Raw genomic sequence first — 15,831 nt, 5'->3', positions numbered from 1 at the left:
CATTTTTCCCTCACTCAATCTCTCACTGATGAAACTAATGAACTGAAATCCAGCAGTTCACTGAACTTGGGGTCAGAATGATAAGAGTAATAAAAAAAACAATAATAAGCCAAACAATAAATAAAATTAATACATTAATACTGTACATGGTGTACTAGCTTCATCTTTGTGTATGACATTTCTTTATTGAGGCATTGATGATAGATGAGATTTATATTATCACATATTGTACATAAGGTAAAAATAATGTACCAAAATTTATTATACATGAATAATTAATAAGCAAACAAGCCTAATGTAGGAAGATCAGTAAAATCATCACTTTTCTAAGCAAATGTTGCTTTTCTGAGTGTGATTCTTTAAAGTCTGGATCATTATGAAAAAACTTAATAGAAATCTGTTATTACAGATTAGACTCAAACAAGACGGTCATTCATTGTATCACAGTAGATTCTTTTCAAATAATGATATATATTGTTTGTTGAATCCACATTTCTGATACAGCGTCAACAAAAACTCCACAAGCTTCACAAAGATAGGATTTTTAAGGATTGTACACATGTACTTAATAAACTGGTACGTCAGTAGTGTGGGCTCATGAAGGCTGCTGGTCAGTCAGATTAATTAAGATTATTAATCACAGAAAGCACAAATGCCTCCTGCATGAGAAAGAAGAAATCAATCAGTATTGTTATTACTATTGTTGTGAAAAACACAATGCAAGTGTAGTCCATTGTGTTTATCACAGCTTAATTATTATTCAAGTGTATTGAGATATTAAAGCTGAAATGTATTTAAATGTATAGCATTTAAAGCTGGCTGTGGAGTTTCTTAATGACTTCCCTCCACCTGTGGACAGGTGGGCTGCCACTGGCCACCAGCCTCCTGAGCAGGCTGCAGGGCTGCAGGTAGGGCACATCAGGGTGCGCCTGGTGGTAGTGCTCCAGCCTCTCCAAGACCCTCGCCAGCCCCACCATGCCAGCGTAGAACATGGGGCCTCCACGGTGCCTGGGCCAGCCGTAGCCAAACACATAGATGATATCTATGTCTTCGGGTCCTGCAGCTATTCCATCCTCCAAGATGCGGAAGCCCTCATTGATCAGGGCATAGAGGCAGCGCTCCAGCACCTCCTGGTGATCAATGCGGCGTGCCACCAGGCCATGCCGGGCTCGGTACTCCTCCAGAAAGCTGTGAAACCATGGATCAGACCTGGCAACCCGACTGCCAGGTTGGTCGTACTGGTACCATCCCCGGCCTGTTTTCTGACCAAACCGTCCTTGCTCACAGAGCAGGTCTCCCAGGGGGCTGTAACGCCGACCTTCTCGGAGCCTGGTTGGCTGCCCTGACGCTAAACCAGACTCCACCAGCCCATCCCCCTTCCTGACCCTCCAGCCAACATCGAGCCCAGAGAGGTCAGACATTCTGAACACACCCATGGGAAACCCAAACTCCTCCAGTGCTCGATCTACTAACTCAGGCGTGGCTCCCTCTTCTAACAGGAAGAAAGCTTGCTCGATGTATGGCTTCAGCATGCGGTTCCCCACAAAGCCCCGGCAGTTTCCAACAGCCACGCCGACTTTGCCCATTTTCTTTCCCAGTTGCATGGCGGTGGCCACGGCTTGAGGAGAGGACTGTGGTCCATACACCACCTCCAACAGCTTCATGACATGGGCTGGGGCAAAGAAGTGCATCCCGACCACCAGCTCCGGGTTGCGAGTTTGAGAGGCCAGGTGGTCGACGTCTAGCGCAGAAGTGTTGGTGCACAGGAAAGTGCCTGGTTTACAAACAGCCGACAGCTGCTGGAAGACTTTCTTCTTCAGAGCCATGTCCTCAAACACGGCCTCGATCACCAGGTCAACGTCTGCTACAGCCTGAATGTCGTGGCTGTAACTGATCTTATGAAGTGCGGCGGGGGTCAGCCCACGTCTCTTAGCCCCTCGTTCCAACATGCCTGACACTGCCTGCTTTGCCTCCATGAGCTGCTTCTCCTGGGTCTCCACGGCGACCACAGACAACCCCGTCTGAGCCAGGGCCACTGCTATGCCTCTCCCCATGGTGCCAAGACCTTAGAGGACAAAAATCACACGGTGACTACAGAAAAATTAACAATGCTAGACTGTAAATAGTTCTGGCCTGGCAGCATAAAGTTTTTCCATAGCTTGCAATTTTTAATGCACAAGCTGCTGAGCTTCACATATCCAGATTGTCATACATCCAATCCACCCTGCAGGGAAGAGAGAATTCATCCATTAAAACTCAGCTGAACTGTACATGAGGGCTTAGTTTCCATAGGCAACGTGAATGTGGAGATGCCACACAGATAGCTTGATGAGTCAACTTGCTTGTGCTTATTCAAAGCTCAGACATCTAGAAATTAAAAGCCCAAAGCTCTTACCAATGACAGCTGCTTTATGTACAGGCCTAGGCTTGCTTGTGTCCCAGCGGGCTCCATTGGGCATGCTCCACTTGCTGACAGCTCTCTGAGCAAAGAAACAGTACTGCAGGGCGCGGGCCTGGCCTGAGGTGAAGAGAGTGGCCATCAGCTCTTTCTCCCGCTCCATGCCCTGAAGGTACGGCCGGGTGGCAGCTGCTCGGACCGCCTGGACACACGCCACTGGTGCTATGGCTCCACGGGCATTTTGTCGCACCTTCTGCATCGCCCCCTCAAACAGAGCATCAAAATCAGACGGACATGGACACGGATAGGTGCTTATACGACGGGCATCCAGTGGTTTTGCTGAAATAGAAACATGGAATAAAAGAGACACCAGAGGAATTAGTTTTTTTCTTGTAGTTCTGTCACTTTTGGTGCCAGTTAAAAGTTTAAAGCAAATCAAAATGTATGCCTGCATGATTTGGTTTTTAAACAGTGAAATGCCTCCTGGTTTTTCCATCGGTACCGCTTTTTTTTTCCCCCACCTTCTCCAATTTGTCAGCCGGCACTCAGTCTGGGTTTAATTACTGTTTTAGGAACACTCGTCCACTCAATCACTAGATACCCCAGTAGCTTCTAAGAGCAGAGTGATTTGACAGACCATTTCCAAACTAATTGGAGGGACCCTGGCAGTGCACTGTTACTGTCCACCTTGAATATGACCAATCTGAAACAAAATGGAAAGCAACTATTTTGTTCCGGGCAAAATAGTTGGTAAATTTCCAACTCTAGGAACCAAGGCGGAGGAAATTGAATTTTTGTGATTCTCTGTGAGCCTGTGAGCAATGGTACAATACTGGAGCAATTTTCCAGGTGAAACTACATGAGAAGTTTAATATTATAGGCAAAAAACTTTATAGCAATAGACTTCCTGTCTGCTGCGATTTAAGCTTGGGAACAATGAGAATGAAGAAGAAGGCCACTCTACTAAAACCTTGTTAAAAAGCATCTTAATTCCCATTCCTGTCTCCTCTGACGTGATTACATGAGACAGTAGTCAGAATCCTTCACAGCTCCACTGAATTACACTCAGCCGTGGGTCTGGGCCAGAAACTGGGTCACCATGGTAAAGCTTAAAGAGACAGCAGCCACATCTGATTTATGGTATCCACTTTGTCAAACAATAAACAGTTTGGTCTAATACAATTGTCAGGATCAATATATGAGAGATGAACAATGAAAGGTGAAGGTCATTTCAGGCCAGTTAAATGTACACTCTGTCCAGAGTGAAAGGTCAATCAGATACTGTGTGGCGGTGCAATGTGAATCCAATGTACTTTAGGAGGGCATTATTGCAGCAGTTAATCTGTAAATGGTTGAGCTGTGGATTTGTTGTGCAGCGAGTGGGAAGCCTGGTTGTCCTGACAGATGTAGCGGGCAGATGTTGCGACTACTGGGGTAAAAAAGTTAATCTTGTCACCAGCGAGAGACTTGAATCTGTGTGTGTGTGTGTGTGTGTGTGTGTGTGTGTGTGTGTGTGTGTGTGTGTGTGTGTGTGTGTGTGTGCTTGAGGACAGACGCGCATCAATTTTAGTGCACAGACTGCTTTTTTTTTTTTTTTTGTGTATAAATATATACCCATGTGTCAGCTTTACTGTACTATAGCACTGTAGTGTCTTATGTTTGCATTCATGGATGTGACAGACTAAATCTATTCTGTGCTGGTTGACTCATCAGCCGTGCATCTCCATGTCACAAACACTTACACTTGATTTGTAAATTTAGACACACATTTTCTGTCCCCATTTAATACCCCTGCTAATCAACTCGAGACTGGTGTATCAGTCAAAATCTTCGCAGATTTTGATTCGATCTCCCCAAATCTCCCATCTTGTGTGCTGCTGGCTTTTCTGTCTGACTCACTCTAAGCCTCAGCTTTACTAACAACACTCACTTTCTCACCCACTCAAAGTCATCTTGGCAATGTTGTGTGAAAAAAAAACATTTCTAAAAAGCGTAAGAATGCAATCATCTTCTGATTGTAAAATTTTTTTTTTTTTTTTTTTTTTACACACAATCCTTAAGTCTTGCTGTTGACATTTTGCACGGATGTAGTAAGAATATTTGCGAAAGGCACAATATTACTAGGCACAAAGTAACAGGCTTCCTATTAATTTTAATATCTTGGAAATGAGCCGTCATTGCAGAGTAAGCTGACAACAACATCTCCAAAGCAAGTAACTCACTACCTGCAGTCATGAAAACATCATCTCATCTTCATTTCATGCAGGAGAATCAAAGGCTCTTGTACAAACAGGGCTCTGCTTAGGCAAAGCTGAACAAAACACAACCTCCCCTCATGTGCCTCATGGAGAGAGATAACACACAAAACCACACATCAGAGTGGGTGGTTTGTGCACTGGTTCACAACACCATTCTTAAATGCTTAAAGGATTAGTTTGACATTTTGGGAAATAGACTTATACTCTTTCTTGCTGAGGCTTAGATGAGAAGATCGATACCACTCTCACATCTGTATATTAAATATAAAGCTAATGCCAGGGCACCAGGATTAGCTTAGCTTAGCATAAAGACTGGAAGCACAGGAAACCAGACATGAAAATGATCCTTTTTTTTATCTAACTCTAAACGAGAAAACAAATAAGCATGATTCCAAAAAATGTACTTCAAAACAGCGATAAAATAACACGTAAATATGGCTGCTGTTAAATTGTTTTGAAGAATAAACAAAAAGCCTGTCAAAAAAAGACATAAAATCTTAAAAAGTTGTTTTATTTCTCACTTATTCTTCAGGCTGAGCACACTAGTGTGGTCTGTCAGTAATAGCGCCGTGTAGCAAAATCTGAATGTGTTACACTTTACACGGACTGAGAACTCATTCCTCGTAAACTGCTGGGATGTGGCACACTTTAGCAATCCATTCAGCGGGTAAATGAGTTTGATTCACACGCACGGGGCAATCCTCATCCTCCTAAATGACTGGTGAGGGCCCACTATTAATATTCTAGGAAAGTTTGTCCCTTTTCGCCCTTCTGAATAATACAGCAAAAGCAGTGAAGACATCAGAGCACATCTGACAGAGCCATGAAACATTTATGACTTCTGTGGTGGAGGATCTGCCTGCCGTGTTTTCTGCTTCCTTTGACTTCCTACAAACCTACATGTCGACACTTCTTGAGGTCGGACTTGCCTAAAATAACTGCTCTAGGAGGAATTTCTGTTCCTTCTACTGAGTTTCTTTTTTTCTTTCAATTTTTAAACCGGTGAAGAGCAGGGGGGATTTTATACCAGCGGGTACCTTGTGCTCTTATGTCTTTTTTCTTTTTTGTGTCTCACCTGCAACACTCAGGGCAAACTTTACAGCTGCATCCACAGTGCTGTGCTCAGCAACCCGATCCACTACTCCAAGCTGCAGCGCCTCAGCAGCAGCGACATGGCGGCCTGCGGCAGACATGAAGGACAAAGAGAGTCTATATGGGCGACATGTGACATTTCAAATTATTGGAGAAGCAATAGTACATTGTCCTGGTGGCTTTGTGATTAGGACATATACTTTCCCTTTGTTTGATTCTTGCCTTTATCGAATTAAGGCAAAATGCCAAAAAAAAAAAGAAGAATTGTTTGATTTATTATGATTTAATAAAATTTCATATAATGACACAAGAGGTTTCACTGGCAGTGGTGATAGGAAAAATGAATACACGCTGACATCTGCTGGTCACCACACTAAACTACCAACGTCACGGTAACAGCAGATGTAACAGCACTCTTGTGTACCGTGTTAATTAACAGCTCTGCCAATATGATAATAACTGACTCTCATAATGATAACATGCAGGAACATTTGCAGGCGGCATTCATTTTGAACCACAAGTTAAACACACAAAACATGGGCTCGACAAACAGAACACTGTAAGAAAAAACAGACTATTGTGTTTGGAGATTCCTTCATATTTACTGATGCTGACCTACACCTAGTTTAGTGCATTAAAACTATCTGAACTCGTAACAACTCTATAAAAAGGTGGACAAGGTTAACCTGTCTTTGCTACCTGTGGTGATGAGGTCTAAGGCAGCTGGGACCCCAATGAGCCTTGGCAGACGCTGGGTTCCCCCTGCAGCTGGCAGTAGACCCAGACTCACCTCTGGAAGTCCCAGTCTGGCCTGAAAGGACACAAAGGCACAAAGTGTGATGAATGGAGGGTACTGAACAATGGGTCTCCATGACATTCACAAACACAGCTCTCTCTGGCGAGTAAACGCATTACAGTGATTATTTTATGTCTTAGAAGGGTGGGGGAAAAAAAATATTCACAGTATTAGAGAATCTCAAGAATATCGTACCTCTGGGAAAGTAATGTCTATTTTATTTTTTATTTTTCTTAAATGACCAAAAAAAAATAAACCGGTCATAGTTTTAATGAATAAATTATGTAAATGCCTGATTATTGTGGAATGTCTATTGTTTTGTTGTTATGTGGATTTCTTTTTATTGTTGTAGTTTTTTTGCCTTGGACCCCCCATGAGTTGTGTTAATGAATGAATGAATGAATAAATAACCACTATGGAAATATAGTAATTAATGTTTCCCATGACAAGTCACTGTGTAACATTCAATAGTGTGAGTCAGACAGTGATGCAGCTCGACACTGACATTAGAGAGACACTGACAGAGAGAGACACAGAGGTCTGAAGTGTGAACTAACTTTGGAGTGTGCGATTCGATAATGACAGCCAAGTGCGAGCTCAAGGCCTCCGCCTAAAGCGCTTCCCTCTATGGCTGCCACCACCGGTTTGTTTGCAGCCTCGATGGCGTGTATCATCGGTACCAGTGGAGGCCCAGACATGTTGGTCCCAAACTCTTTGATGTCGGCCCCTGTCATGCAAATGAAACGGATGATGTTATCAGTGGCGCCGTGAGGTGCATCTGGTTCCATATCCGTCTGGATGTCGTCTTTGATGGAGATTACACAAAATCCCCAGTTTTGGTGTTAAAAAATCACACGCTGCTGATTAGAGATGACACAATTTATTGAACAAAATTTGTCAAAAAACTAATTATCAACTAATTAATCATTTCAGTCGTTTTTTTCTTGAAAGAATACCATTCATTCATTGGTTTCAGCTTGTCAAGAATGAATATTTTCTACTTTTCTTTGTCTTATGTGATGAATATGTTTTGTTTTAAAATTGTTAGGCTAATCAACTCAGGTTAAGCTTCAGGAAACTTTTTTTTTTAGTTTGAAAAAGATCAATTGCTTTATCGAGAAAATAATCTGCATATTACTCTATGATGAAAATAATTGTTAGTTGCAGCACAAGTGTTGATTCACTTTAATTTTCTTCAACAGTTCATGTTTATTTTATAACACAGAGTTGAACTTGCACTTACTTAATAAACATGACCTACTGATGAATATTTATCTGAGTCTGTTAGTGCCATTATTTACTTTAGCAGTTTTATGTGTTTTTGATGAACTCCAGTTCCATTTTATATTAACAAATGTTGTAATATTCTCTCTTGTTCTTTTCTATTTCCCCTCTCCATGACTGCTTTCTGCATCAAGCGTATCCCCCAAATCACCACAACATGATACAAATTTAAAATGTATGAAATCTGCTTTCCTTCTTGTTGTGTCTCTGTGGACCAATTGCAGTCAAAAGAAAATGTCCTGCAGCATTTTAATCCCATTTTCCCTTGTTCTCTTGTTGAGGACCAGAGGGACTCCATTGTACATCAAGGTAACAGTGTGGGATGTGGGACCAAATGCACCCATAATTTGCAACCAGAATGTCATGGAGTGGTTCCAGTTCAAAGGATTTTTTTTTTTTTTTTAAATCTTATTGCTAAGGGTGTGCTGAAGCAGTTTACATTTAAAACCAACAATAAAAATGGCAGATTTGGAGTTGTGTCAACATTTTGAACTTTCAGGAAATAAAGAAAAATGTCCATACCCCCACAGAATATTCCATTCTGGCCACAGATAACCACTGACTTCACCTTTGGGTCACCGAGTGCTCTCTTCACCGTGTCAACGATGCCCTGCCTCACCGCTGCACTGTGTAAAATAAAACACATAGTTTTACATGAGTGAGTGAGTTTATAATATCGATATATATATAAGTTTAGACTTAACTTCAGTAATTGGGCAGTCCTCTGCCGATATACTCAATTTAGGATTTTTTTAATGTGTCGGTTTTTAAATTGTTATTATCTAGGATTAAGGAACAGACCTTTCTGCTGCAGCGCTTCTTCCTCCTTCAGAGGAAAGATTTTTAAGTCCTTCTCAAAAAAAATCTGAATCACTATAAATTTTTATTGTATCATTTTTGTGTAGCTTTTCTTACCCGTTGTTTATTTTCTATGGTTCCACCCTTGCATGTCACAATGATCACTTTTGATAAATACATCTTAAATACAGGCCTTGAAAGCGCAGCAGAAAATATGTTAACTTCATCAGATATGCATTATTTAGAACATACCATACATTATATATAAATGTTTCTATAAAATGGGTCAGCAGTGGCCTAAATAGAAAAGCGGACAGAATAAATGTGTGTTAGAAAAGTCCCCCACTTCCTTACCACAACTGAGGTGCCCTTCAGCGAGGTTTTAAATTTTTTTTTTTTTTAAGTAACAGCTAAAGCTGAGCTTGACAAGCTGAGTCTGAGATGTCCTCAACAGCCCACTGTACATAAAATAAACCTGTTTTAGCTCAGAGAAGAAGGATTCAGAAGGATTCTTAAGTAAAAGTAGCATAGCTGAAAAATATTCCTCTATAAGTAAAAGTCTTACATTGAACCTTTTTGTAGATAAAAAGTAATAAAATTAGTAAGTATTATCAGCAAAAACAATGCAGCAGAATGGAACCAGTGTCAGTGTATTGTAACAGTTTTTTATTATTATAATTAATGTCATAACTGATACATTTCCATGTAAGCAAGCAGAGGATCAAAGTCAAGCTTATTTTAACTACTTTTCATACCGTTAATCTATAACAATGCATCATATGAGGACATCACAGATTTAAATAAAATCTGTTACTGCAAAGTAACAGTAGCTGTCAGATCAATGTAGGGGAGTAAAAAGTATTCGCTCTTAAATGTAGTGTAGAAGTATAAAGTAGCATGAAATGCAAATAATTAAGTAGAATACAAATTATACTAAAAGTACAGGACTTGAGGAATGTAATTGGTTACAGCCCAATACTGTTTTGTCTATCAGAAATCTTTCCTCTGACGCCATCCTCTGGCAAAATATTTTTTATCTTGAGCTCACAAAATCAAGTTATTCTCTTTACGCACAAAGTATCTTGTGTGCCTCTTTTCTTGCGCAAGTGTAGCTATCGCACCTCTAAAGCTACATGTGGGGTTAGTAAATTGTCTTCCCACAACACAAACAAACATCGTGGATCTTAAAATACTCTGTACAGCCTTGTCTGTGACTTTAGCTCACCTGAGCGCGTTGACAGGCGGATTTTGGAGAGTAATCAACCCAACAGACCCTGAAACACGAGTATAGTGAGCCATGATGTCGACGATCGAGCACTGCAAGTTGTCGCAAGTCTTTTTGGTGTGCAGACTGAACTTTGTAACTTCACGCCTGCTGGCAGGACGACAACAACCTTTATAACACTTTTTCACTCCATGTATCCATGCATGTTTCCAAACGATTTTCTTCTTCGTCTTCTTGGCCAGAACTCAGAGCATTACCGCCCTCACCTGGCCATGAGCCGATCAGAAAACCCAATTCTCTCTATTTGATTCCCCTTCTTCTGTCATTAATCTGTAAGAACAAAAACAAAAAAACACCCAAAGAAAAACAACAACATATTTTAATGTAGCATGTAATTGCCGACCAATGATGTGCAATCTTTGAACTGAAGTATTACAATAACTTAAAGTCTGTCGATAGGCGGAAGTGACGTCGCTGCAGCGGTTGGCCCGCCGTTGTTTCTTTCCGTTGCTCTCGGTGACAACTGGGAGCTGAAACAGTCGGTGGTTTACTGGCTACTAAAGTGAGAAACATGCGCTCACTCGTCGGACTAATCGCTGTAGTTGTGTTAGCCAGCTTGTACCTGTACTCACTGTCCCTGTACCTGCCCGCGGCCCCCCGACGACGTCCTCATCCAGCTGCCGAAAGAGAACATGTGGACACAGCAGAGTCTGAGCGGCCCCCCGACAGCTCAGAAGAAGCCAGCAGGTGACTGGTGTTAGCCGTTAGCAGGAGAAGATAAAGTATTTCTCTAGGTTTGACATATATATAAATGTATCTAGCTCCAGTATTTAAATAGTATGCTACTGTAACGTTAGTGTCGCTAGCTGACTAATGTTAGCATACCCCCATCCCACCTTCTCTCCCCTTCACACACCTGTATCCACAGCCAAAAGCAGTTATAGTGATCGGGGAACTTATAATAATTAAGCATGTCGCAATGTAGTTGAATATTCCCTATTTATTCTGTATTTTATGTTACACAGTTGTGGAACAAAATATCATGATAACATATCATAATATGTAAAATCAACAAAATATTAGCAGTTACATTTTTACCATCTAATGCTTATTGGTTATGATTATTTTGCTCTTATTAAAAGAAACCATTGCTCTGTGCTTGGTGTGTTATATTGTGATTTAACAATTGTTTTACTGTTGAGACTTAACCATAAGCAACGTGGTAAATAGAATAAGATAGGGCTGCTACTAACAAGTAGTCAATAAACTCGGGAATAGTGAAAAATGCCCATTGCGATTTCATTAAGCCCACAGTTCAGTCACATGGAACTAGAGATTTTTTTTGTATTTTACTTTTCTTTTTTCTTTTTTTTAATTATTATTTTAATTGTAATTTATCAATTGTAAAATTACTGATAAACTGCTGATTCATTTTATATTGATGACTATTTGCAGACTATTTACAGAAATACCCAATTTTATATTTGTTTGTAGTTATGCTGCTGTCAAAATTGAGATATTTCTGATTACTATGTCATCTGTCCATACTTCCCTACCCTTTCTGTACATGGATGAATGGATGATGTGACTAACTTGAGTGTTGATGTTGCTGCAGGTTGAAGTTCCCTTCAGACTTGGAGGAACTGAGAGAACTGGCTGAGCTTCTGCAGTTTTACAAGACAGAGCACACTGGATATGTCCTGCTACTCTTCTGTAGTGCATATCTGTACAAGCAGTCCTTTGCCATTCCTGGATCCTCGTTCCTGGTAAGGTAAAAACATTCTCAGGTGTTCTTTGTACTGATGCTGGATGTCAAGGATATTGTTTAATAGAAAAATATGAAAAATGGATTGAAATTTGCTAAAAACTGTCATGCTTGGTAGGTGTAAAAGAATTTAGGCTTTCGTGAGAGACGTACTTTAAGAAAAACTGAAAAGGGACTTGGCCTGCATGTGGTGTGTGCTTGGTTTTGTCTTTAAAGATGACACACTGCAGAGGATAAAAATACTCATCTAGTGCAAACAAGAAGGGAATGTCAGTTTGTGTTGCAGCCATGCTGGACTGTTGGCCGCTCATTGTAATACTTTCTGCATAGCTGAGTGTGCAGCACAGAGAAAAGCCCAAAACTACAAGCCACATGCAGTTTACAGCAGCACGCAGTGAAATAAGGTTCTAGCCATTTGAAATAGTAAAAAATAAAATGAAAATCAATATGTGACTGTCAGTGTTGATATAGCCGCCACAATAAATCTATGTATGGGAAACACAGTGAGAAGTTTAAAACTATTTTCGGTTCATTATGAAACTGAGGCGGGGCTAATTAGACTGTGGATGTCAAATGTGTCCTCAGTGCTTCCTGGGTGCATTCACACCTGTACTTAGAGCTGTCCACTTGTGATCGGATCACCCGAGATGCATGTTAATGCCAAGTCTGGACAGGGTGCGTGTCAGAGCTGACACACATATTGATGATGTTTAGTAACACAGGTCTTTGGTCTCCACTTGTCTTTGTGCAGAACATTCTTGCAGGAGCTATATTTGGACCATATCAAGGATTGCTGTTAGCCTGTGTGCTCACCACTGTGGGCTCCACCATGTGCTACCTCCTGTCCCAGGCCTTCGGAAAGCACTACATTGTGAACCTCTTCCCTGATAAAGTCTCCATGCTACAGAGGAAGGTATATGTGTGACACAGTGTAAACAACTAATTCAAGGCAAAAAATGTTAAAAGTAGTTGTATAGAATTATGTTTGCAAATTTGTAAAGAGCTGATGTACAAAGTTTAAATCTCAACAATTAACTGTTCTTCCAGGTGTGTAGATGTTCTACATAGAGAGAACAAGATCTGCATACTGCTGACAGTGCATATAAATACACTGCCAAGAGGTCTGCATGCACAAATTAACCCAAGTAAAAGAGTGAAATGAGAATGAGAACTCTCCATTCTAAGAGTCCCAATGAAAACCTAACGTTATGATTCTTCTTGTAAAATCTCTTACAATATGGGTTGTAAGCCTTCACAAGTTTTATCACCTCCCAAAGGATGTGTTGTGTAATAATAAACATCTCATGATTTCATAGTAACTATGAGACCTACGTCAACGGGACACAATGCTTTGTACTGACTCTGAATCACAGTTAGGGTAATGTTAGGCGAAGTTATGCCACAGTGTTACTCACCAAAATAAATCTGATTCCACTATAACAAAGTCAAATGATGATTGTTATCACATACCTGTTGATAAGCTACACAGCGTGTAATAGTATTTACTGTCATTTGACACTGGATTTTTGTTATTACAGTACCAGAAACAATGTGACGTGACACTATCAGCCAAAAGAGAAATTACAAAAAAGAATCTATTGTATAATCTATAATCTACTGTCCCATCATAAACCGTTGTTTAGCATGCAATGTCTCTCTCCCAGGTTGAGGAGAACCAGGACTGTCTATTCTTCTTTCTGCTCTTCCTACGATTCTTTCCCATGACACCCAACTGGTTTCTGAACATGTCGGCCCCGATTGTAAACATCCCGATCACCTTCTTCTTCTGCTCAGTCTTCATTGGTAAGCAAGCACACATGGATCACGTAGTTGACGGCTTGTCAGAGCTGTCAGTAAATGATGTGATGACACTCTCTCCACATTCTTCATACTGTACGTCATGTATTCATGAACCACAAGTTTTAGCATAATAGGTTAAATGCCAATTACTGTTTAATATTTGTTCCTTAAGCTCTATTCATAGTTTTGTCGTTTTCCTTAAATTGTCAGTCAGAGTGCATCAATTCAAACCAGAACACCGAAGTATTGGTCTCAGTGTTGCAAAAAAAGTTCCATATCGCGACTCACTGCCGTTTGTTTTTGATCTGCTTTCATAGGTCTCCTGCCGTACAACTTCATCTGTGTCCAGACAGGCGTCATGCTGTCTGAGGTATCGTCGCTTGATGACTTGTTCTCCTGGCAGCGGCTGCTGCAGCTGCTGGCCATCGCCTGCATGGCTCTGCTGCCCGGTGCCCTCATCCGCCACTACAGTCAGAGGCGTCTCAAACTGGATGTCCGCTCACAGAATGGACTCATCACAGATAAGAAGGTCCAGTGATTTGTTCTGTAAATGACTTTGTTCTTGGTGTTTTGGTGTGCTCTGCCCTCGAGAGTGAATGTATGTGAAGTGGAGACTCACAAAACCTTTGCACACACGTGCGTGTGACAGCCTCTTTTATCTGGAGTGCTTTATTTCCTGGAGCCACCTGGACATGGGAAAGGGATTTTAACTTTAAAAAAAAAATGATGAGACTGTCACAGTGGGATTTGAAGCTGAGTGTGTTGTGTTACCAAATGTTGGTGTTTCTGTACCACAACAACAGCATACACAGCATCTGTATATAGATGTATCACTGTACAGTATTCATATTGAGGGGGGGAAGGATTTTAAGGAAAATTTGCTCCTGCACTCGTTATATTATTAAGTGAGTGTTCAAAGTGCCTGTCATGCAGTCATGAACTTCTACCTCCAGCATGGACATGCGGAAAAATGTATGTAAATATTAAAAGCCTACCTATGTTTGTACGAGCTGGATGGTTCATATGATCATTTTGTTGGGTTTGTGTAAACAATGTTATTTGTAACTGAAATACTATTTGCAGTATAAACTACACAACGTGAAGTTGTATTTTACTTGTTTGACAATCACATCTTACAATTTCAGTGTAAATTGTAATAAAGTATATAGGGCAGTTTTTTTTTTTTTTTACTATTTTTCAACTCTGAACTGTTTTTCACATTGTACAGTGTAATTCAGAGACCAGTATTTGGCCTCGGAAAGACCAGAGTACCATGTCCACATGTCCTTTTGAGGAACCAGTTGAATTACATTATGATTTTTGTGACTAAATGTACAGCCCTGATTTAATGTGTCTTGATGTTAATGAGCTGGATTCTTATTTGAAAGTGAATGTGCAGTTAATTCAGGCAGCGTGAGGCCTCTGTTAAATCAAGCTTTAATATTGCTTCAAAATCCATCTTTGCTGCCTCTTATCATGTGTGTTGAAGAGCAGCATTCTGGTCCTACTGCGTGTGTGTTTCATAAAGTGTTATTTTCTTTCTTCATGTGGGTTAAAGTGAAAAATGTTGTCTCTGCAATTTTGTTTCCCCAGACATGTAAATTCTTTTAAATATAATTCATGGCAGTGACATTTGCAGTATGTCGGATCACAAATGATGTGGCACTTTTTTTATTTCAGAAGTGAAAAAATCTTTGAAATAATAAAACGGTAAACGTGATAAAACAACACTTTCTTTCAAATATTCTTTATTGCTCAGATCCAGGTTGCTCAGCAATACAGTTCACTCACAACTCAAAACAACAGCATGGCTGTTACCAGAAAGTCATGGATCCACAAGATGTGTTAAAAATGGATCATATGTCTGTCCAGCGCACAGTCACTAATTACCTTGAGGTGTTTGGGACCTTTTGGCCCGTGGGAAATGTAGGACTTTAGGGTTTTGACCTACTGAGGAAACAAAAGGAATCTCCCAAATGGTGAAATGCAGTTAAGAAATGGATCCATGTAAAACCACTACTGAAAGTCTAGTGCTATATGAAGTGTAATACATACTGGATCGCCTACAACAGTCTCATGCAATGCTTTGTGTTTGCTCATTGAACAAGAAGATGGGACAAAAAAAAACACTGCTGTGGTTCTGCATACATCTGACCAGACTTTACTAAATCCTTCCTCAGCTAATCCATACGTTTTTGGATGGTTGTTAAAATGCCCACTTTTGCTGTTCATTCCCAAAGTCAGAACAATTTCAATCAACTTATTTATTTTCAGACCTGGATACTCTGTCAACCCTCCCGCTTGTCAAACAGTCATATCTACTTGCAATTTTTTTTTTTTTTTTTTTTTTTTTTTTTTTTTTTTTTGCCATTCTGATTCCCAAATATGTTGAAAACCCTAGCTAGGATATTTTTC

At 40.4% G+C, this 15,831-nt stretch overlaps 2 protein-coding genes across 2 annotated transcripts; one reads left to right on the top strand and one right to left on the bottom strand.

The window, feature by feature from the left end:
• Positions 1 to 145: 145 nt before the first annotated feature.
• ehhadh (enoyl-CoA, hydratase/3-hydroxyacyl CoA dehydrogenase) lies at positions 146 to 10,055 on the bottom strand. The gene is made up of 7 exons (XM_023401235.2): positions 9,852 to 10,055; positions 8,351 to 8,454; positions 7,102 to 7,271; positions 6,448 to 6,559; positions 5,732 to 5,836; positions 2,396 to 2,737; positions 146 to 2,065 (listed from the first exon to the last, which is right to left on the bottom strand). Exons 1-7 carry the CDS (start codon positions 9,923 to 9,925, stop codon positions 810 to 812), a joined length of 2,163 nt encoding a protein of 720 aa, XP_023257003.1. The 5' UTR covers positions 9,926 to 10,055; the 3' UTR covers positions 146 to 809.
• Positions 10,056 to 10,330: 275 nt separating this feature from the next.
• On the top strand, positions 10,331 to 15,144 carry tmem41aa (transmembrane protein 41aa). The gene is made up of 5 exons (XM_023401186.2): positions 10,331 to 10,598; positions 11,467 to 11,617; positions 12,368 to 12,529; positions 13,281 to 13,419; positions 13,734 to 15,144. The coding sequence occupies exons 1-5, from the start codon at positions 10,423 to 10,425 to the stop codon at positions 13,952 to 13,954; spliced, it is 849 nt and encodes a 282-aa protein (XP_023256954.1). The 5' UTR covers positions 10,331 to 10,422; the 3' UTR covers positions 13,955 to 15,144.
• Positions 15,145 to 15,831: the final 687 nt, after the last annotated feature.

Source organism: Seriola lalandi, unplaced genomic scaffold (genome assembly GCF_002814215.2).
Source record: "Seriola lalandi dorsalis isolate HSWRI2012SDOR001 ecotype SW California unplaced genomic scaffold, Sedor1 jcf7180002053538, whole genome shotgun sequence".
NCBI classification, from domain to species: domain Eukaryota; kingdom Metazoa; phylum Chordata; class Actinopteri; order Carangiformes; family Carangidae; genus Seriola; species Seriola lalandi.
Note: the sequence above shows the minus strand (reverse complement) of the source record. Positions and strands in the feature narration are given on the sequence as shown.

Excerpts from the sequence above, each read along its gene's own strand:
- ehhadh (XM_023401235.2), bottom strand. The coding sequence starts at position 9,925 with ATGGCTCACTATACTCGTGTTTCAGGGTCTGTTGGGTTGATTACTCTC. Across the intron at positions 8,455-9,851 it reads CCGCCTGTCAACGCGCTCAG|TGCAGCGGTGAGGCAGGGCA; the intron begins GTGAGCTAAAGT and ends TATTTTACACAG. Across the intron at positions 6,560-7,101 it reads ATCGAATCGCACACTCCAAA|GCCAGACTGGGACTTCCAGA; the intron begins GTTAGTTCACAC and ends GTGTCCTTTCAG.
- tmem41aa (XM_023401186.2), top strand. The coding sequence starts at position 10,423 with ATGCGCTCACTCGTCGGACTAATCGCTGTAGTTGTGTTAGCCAGCTTG. Across the intron at positions 10,599-11,466 it reads AGCTCAGAAGAAGCCAGCAG|GTTGAAGTTCCCTTCAGACT; the intron begins GTGACTGGTGTT and ends ATGTTGCTGCAG. Across the intron at positions 11,618-12,367 it reads TTCCTGGATCCTCGTTCCTG|AACATTCTTGCAGGAGCTAT; the intron begins GTAAGGTAAAAA and ends GTCTTTGTGCAG.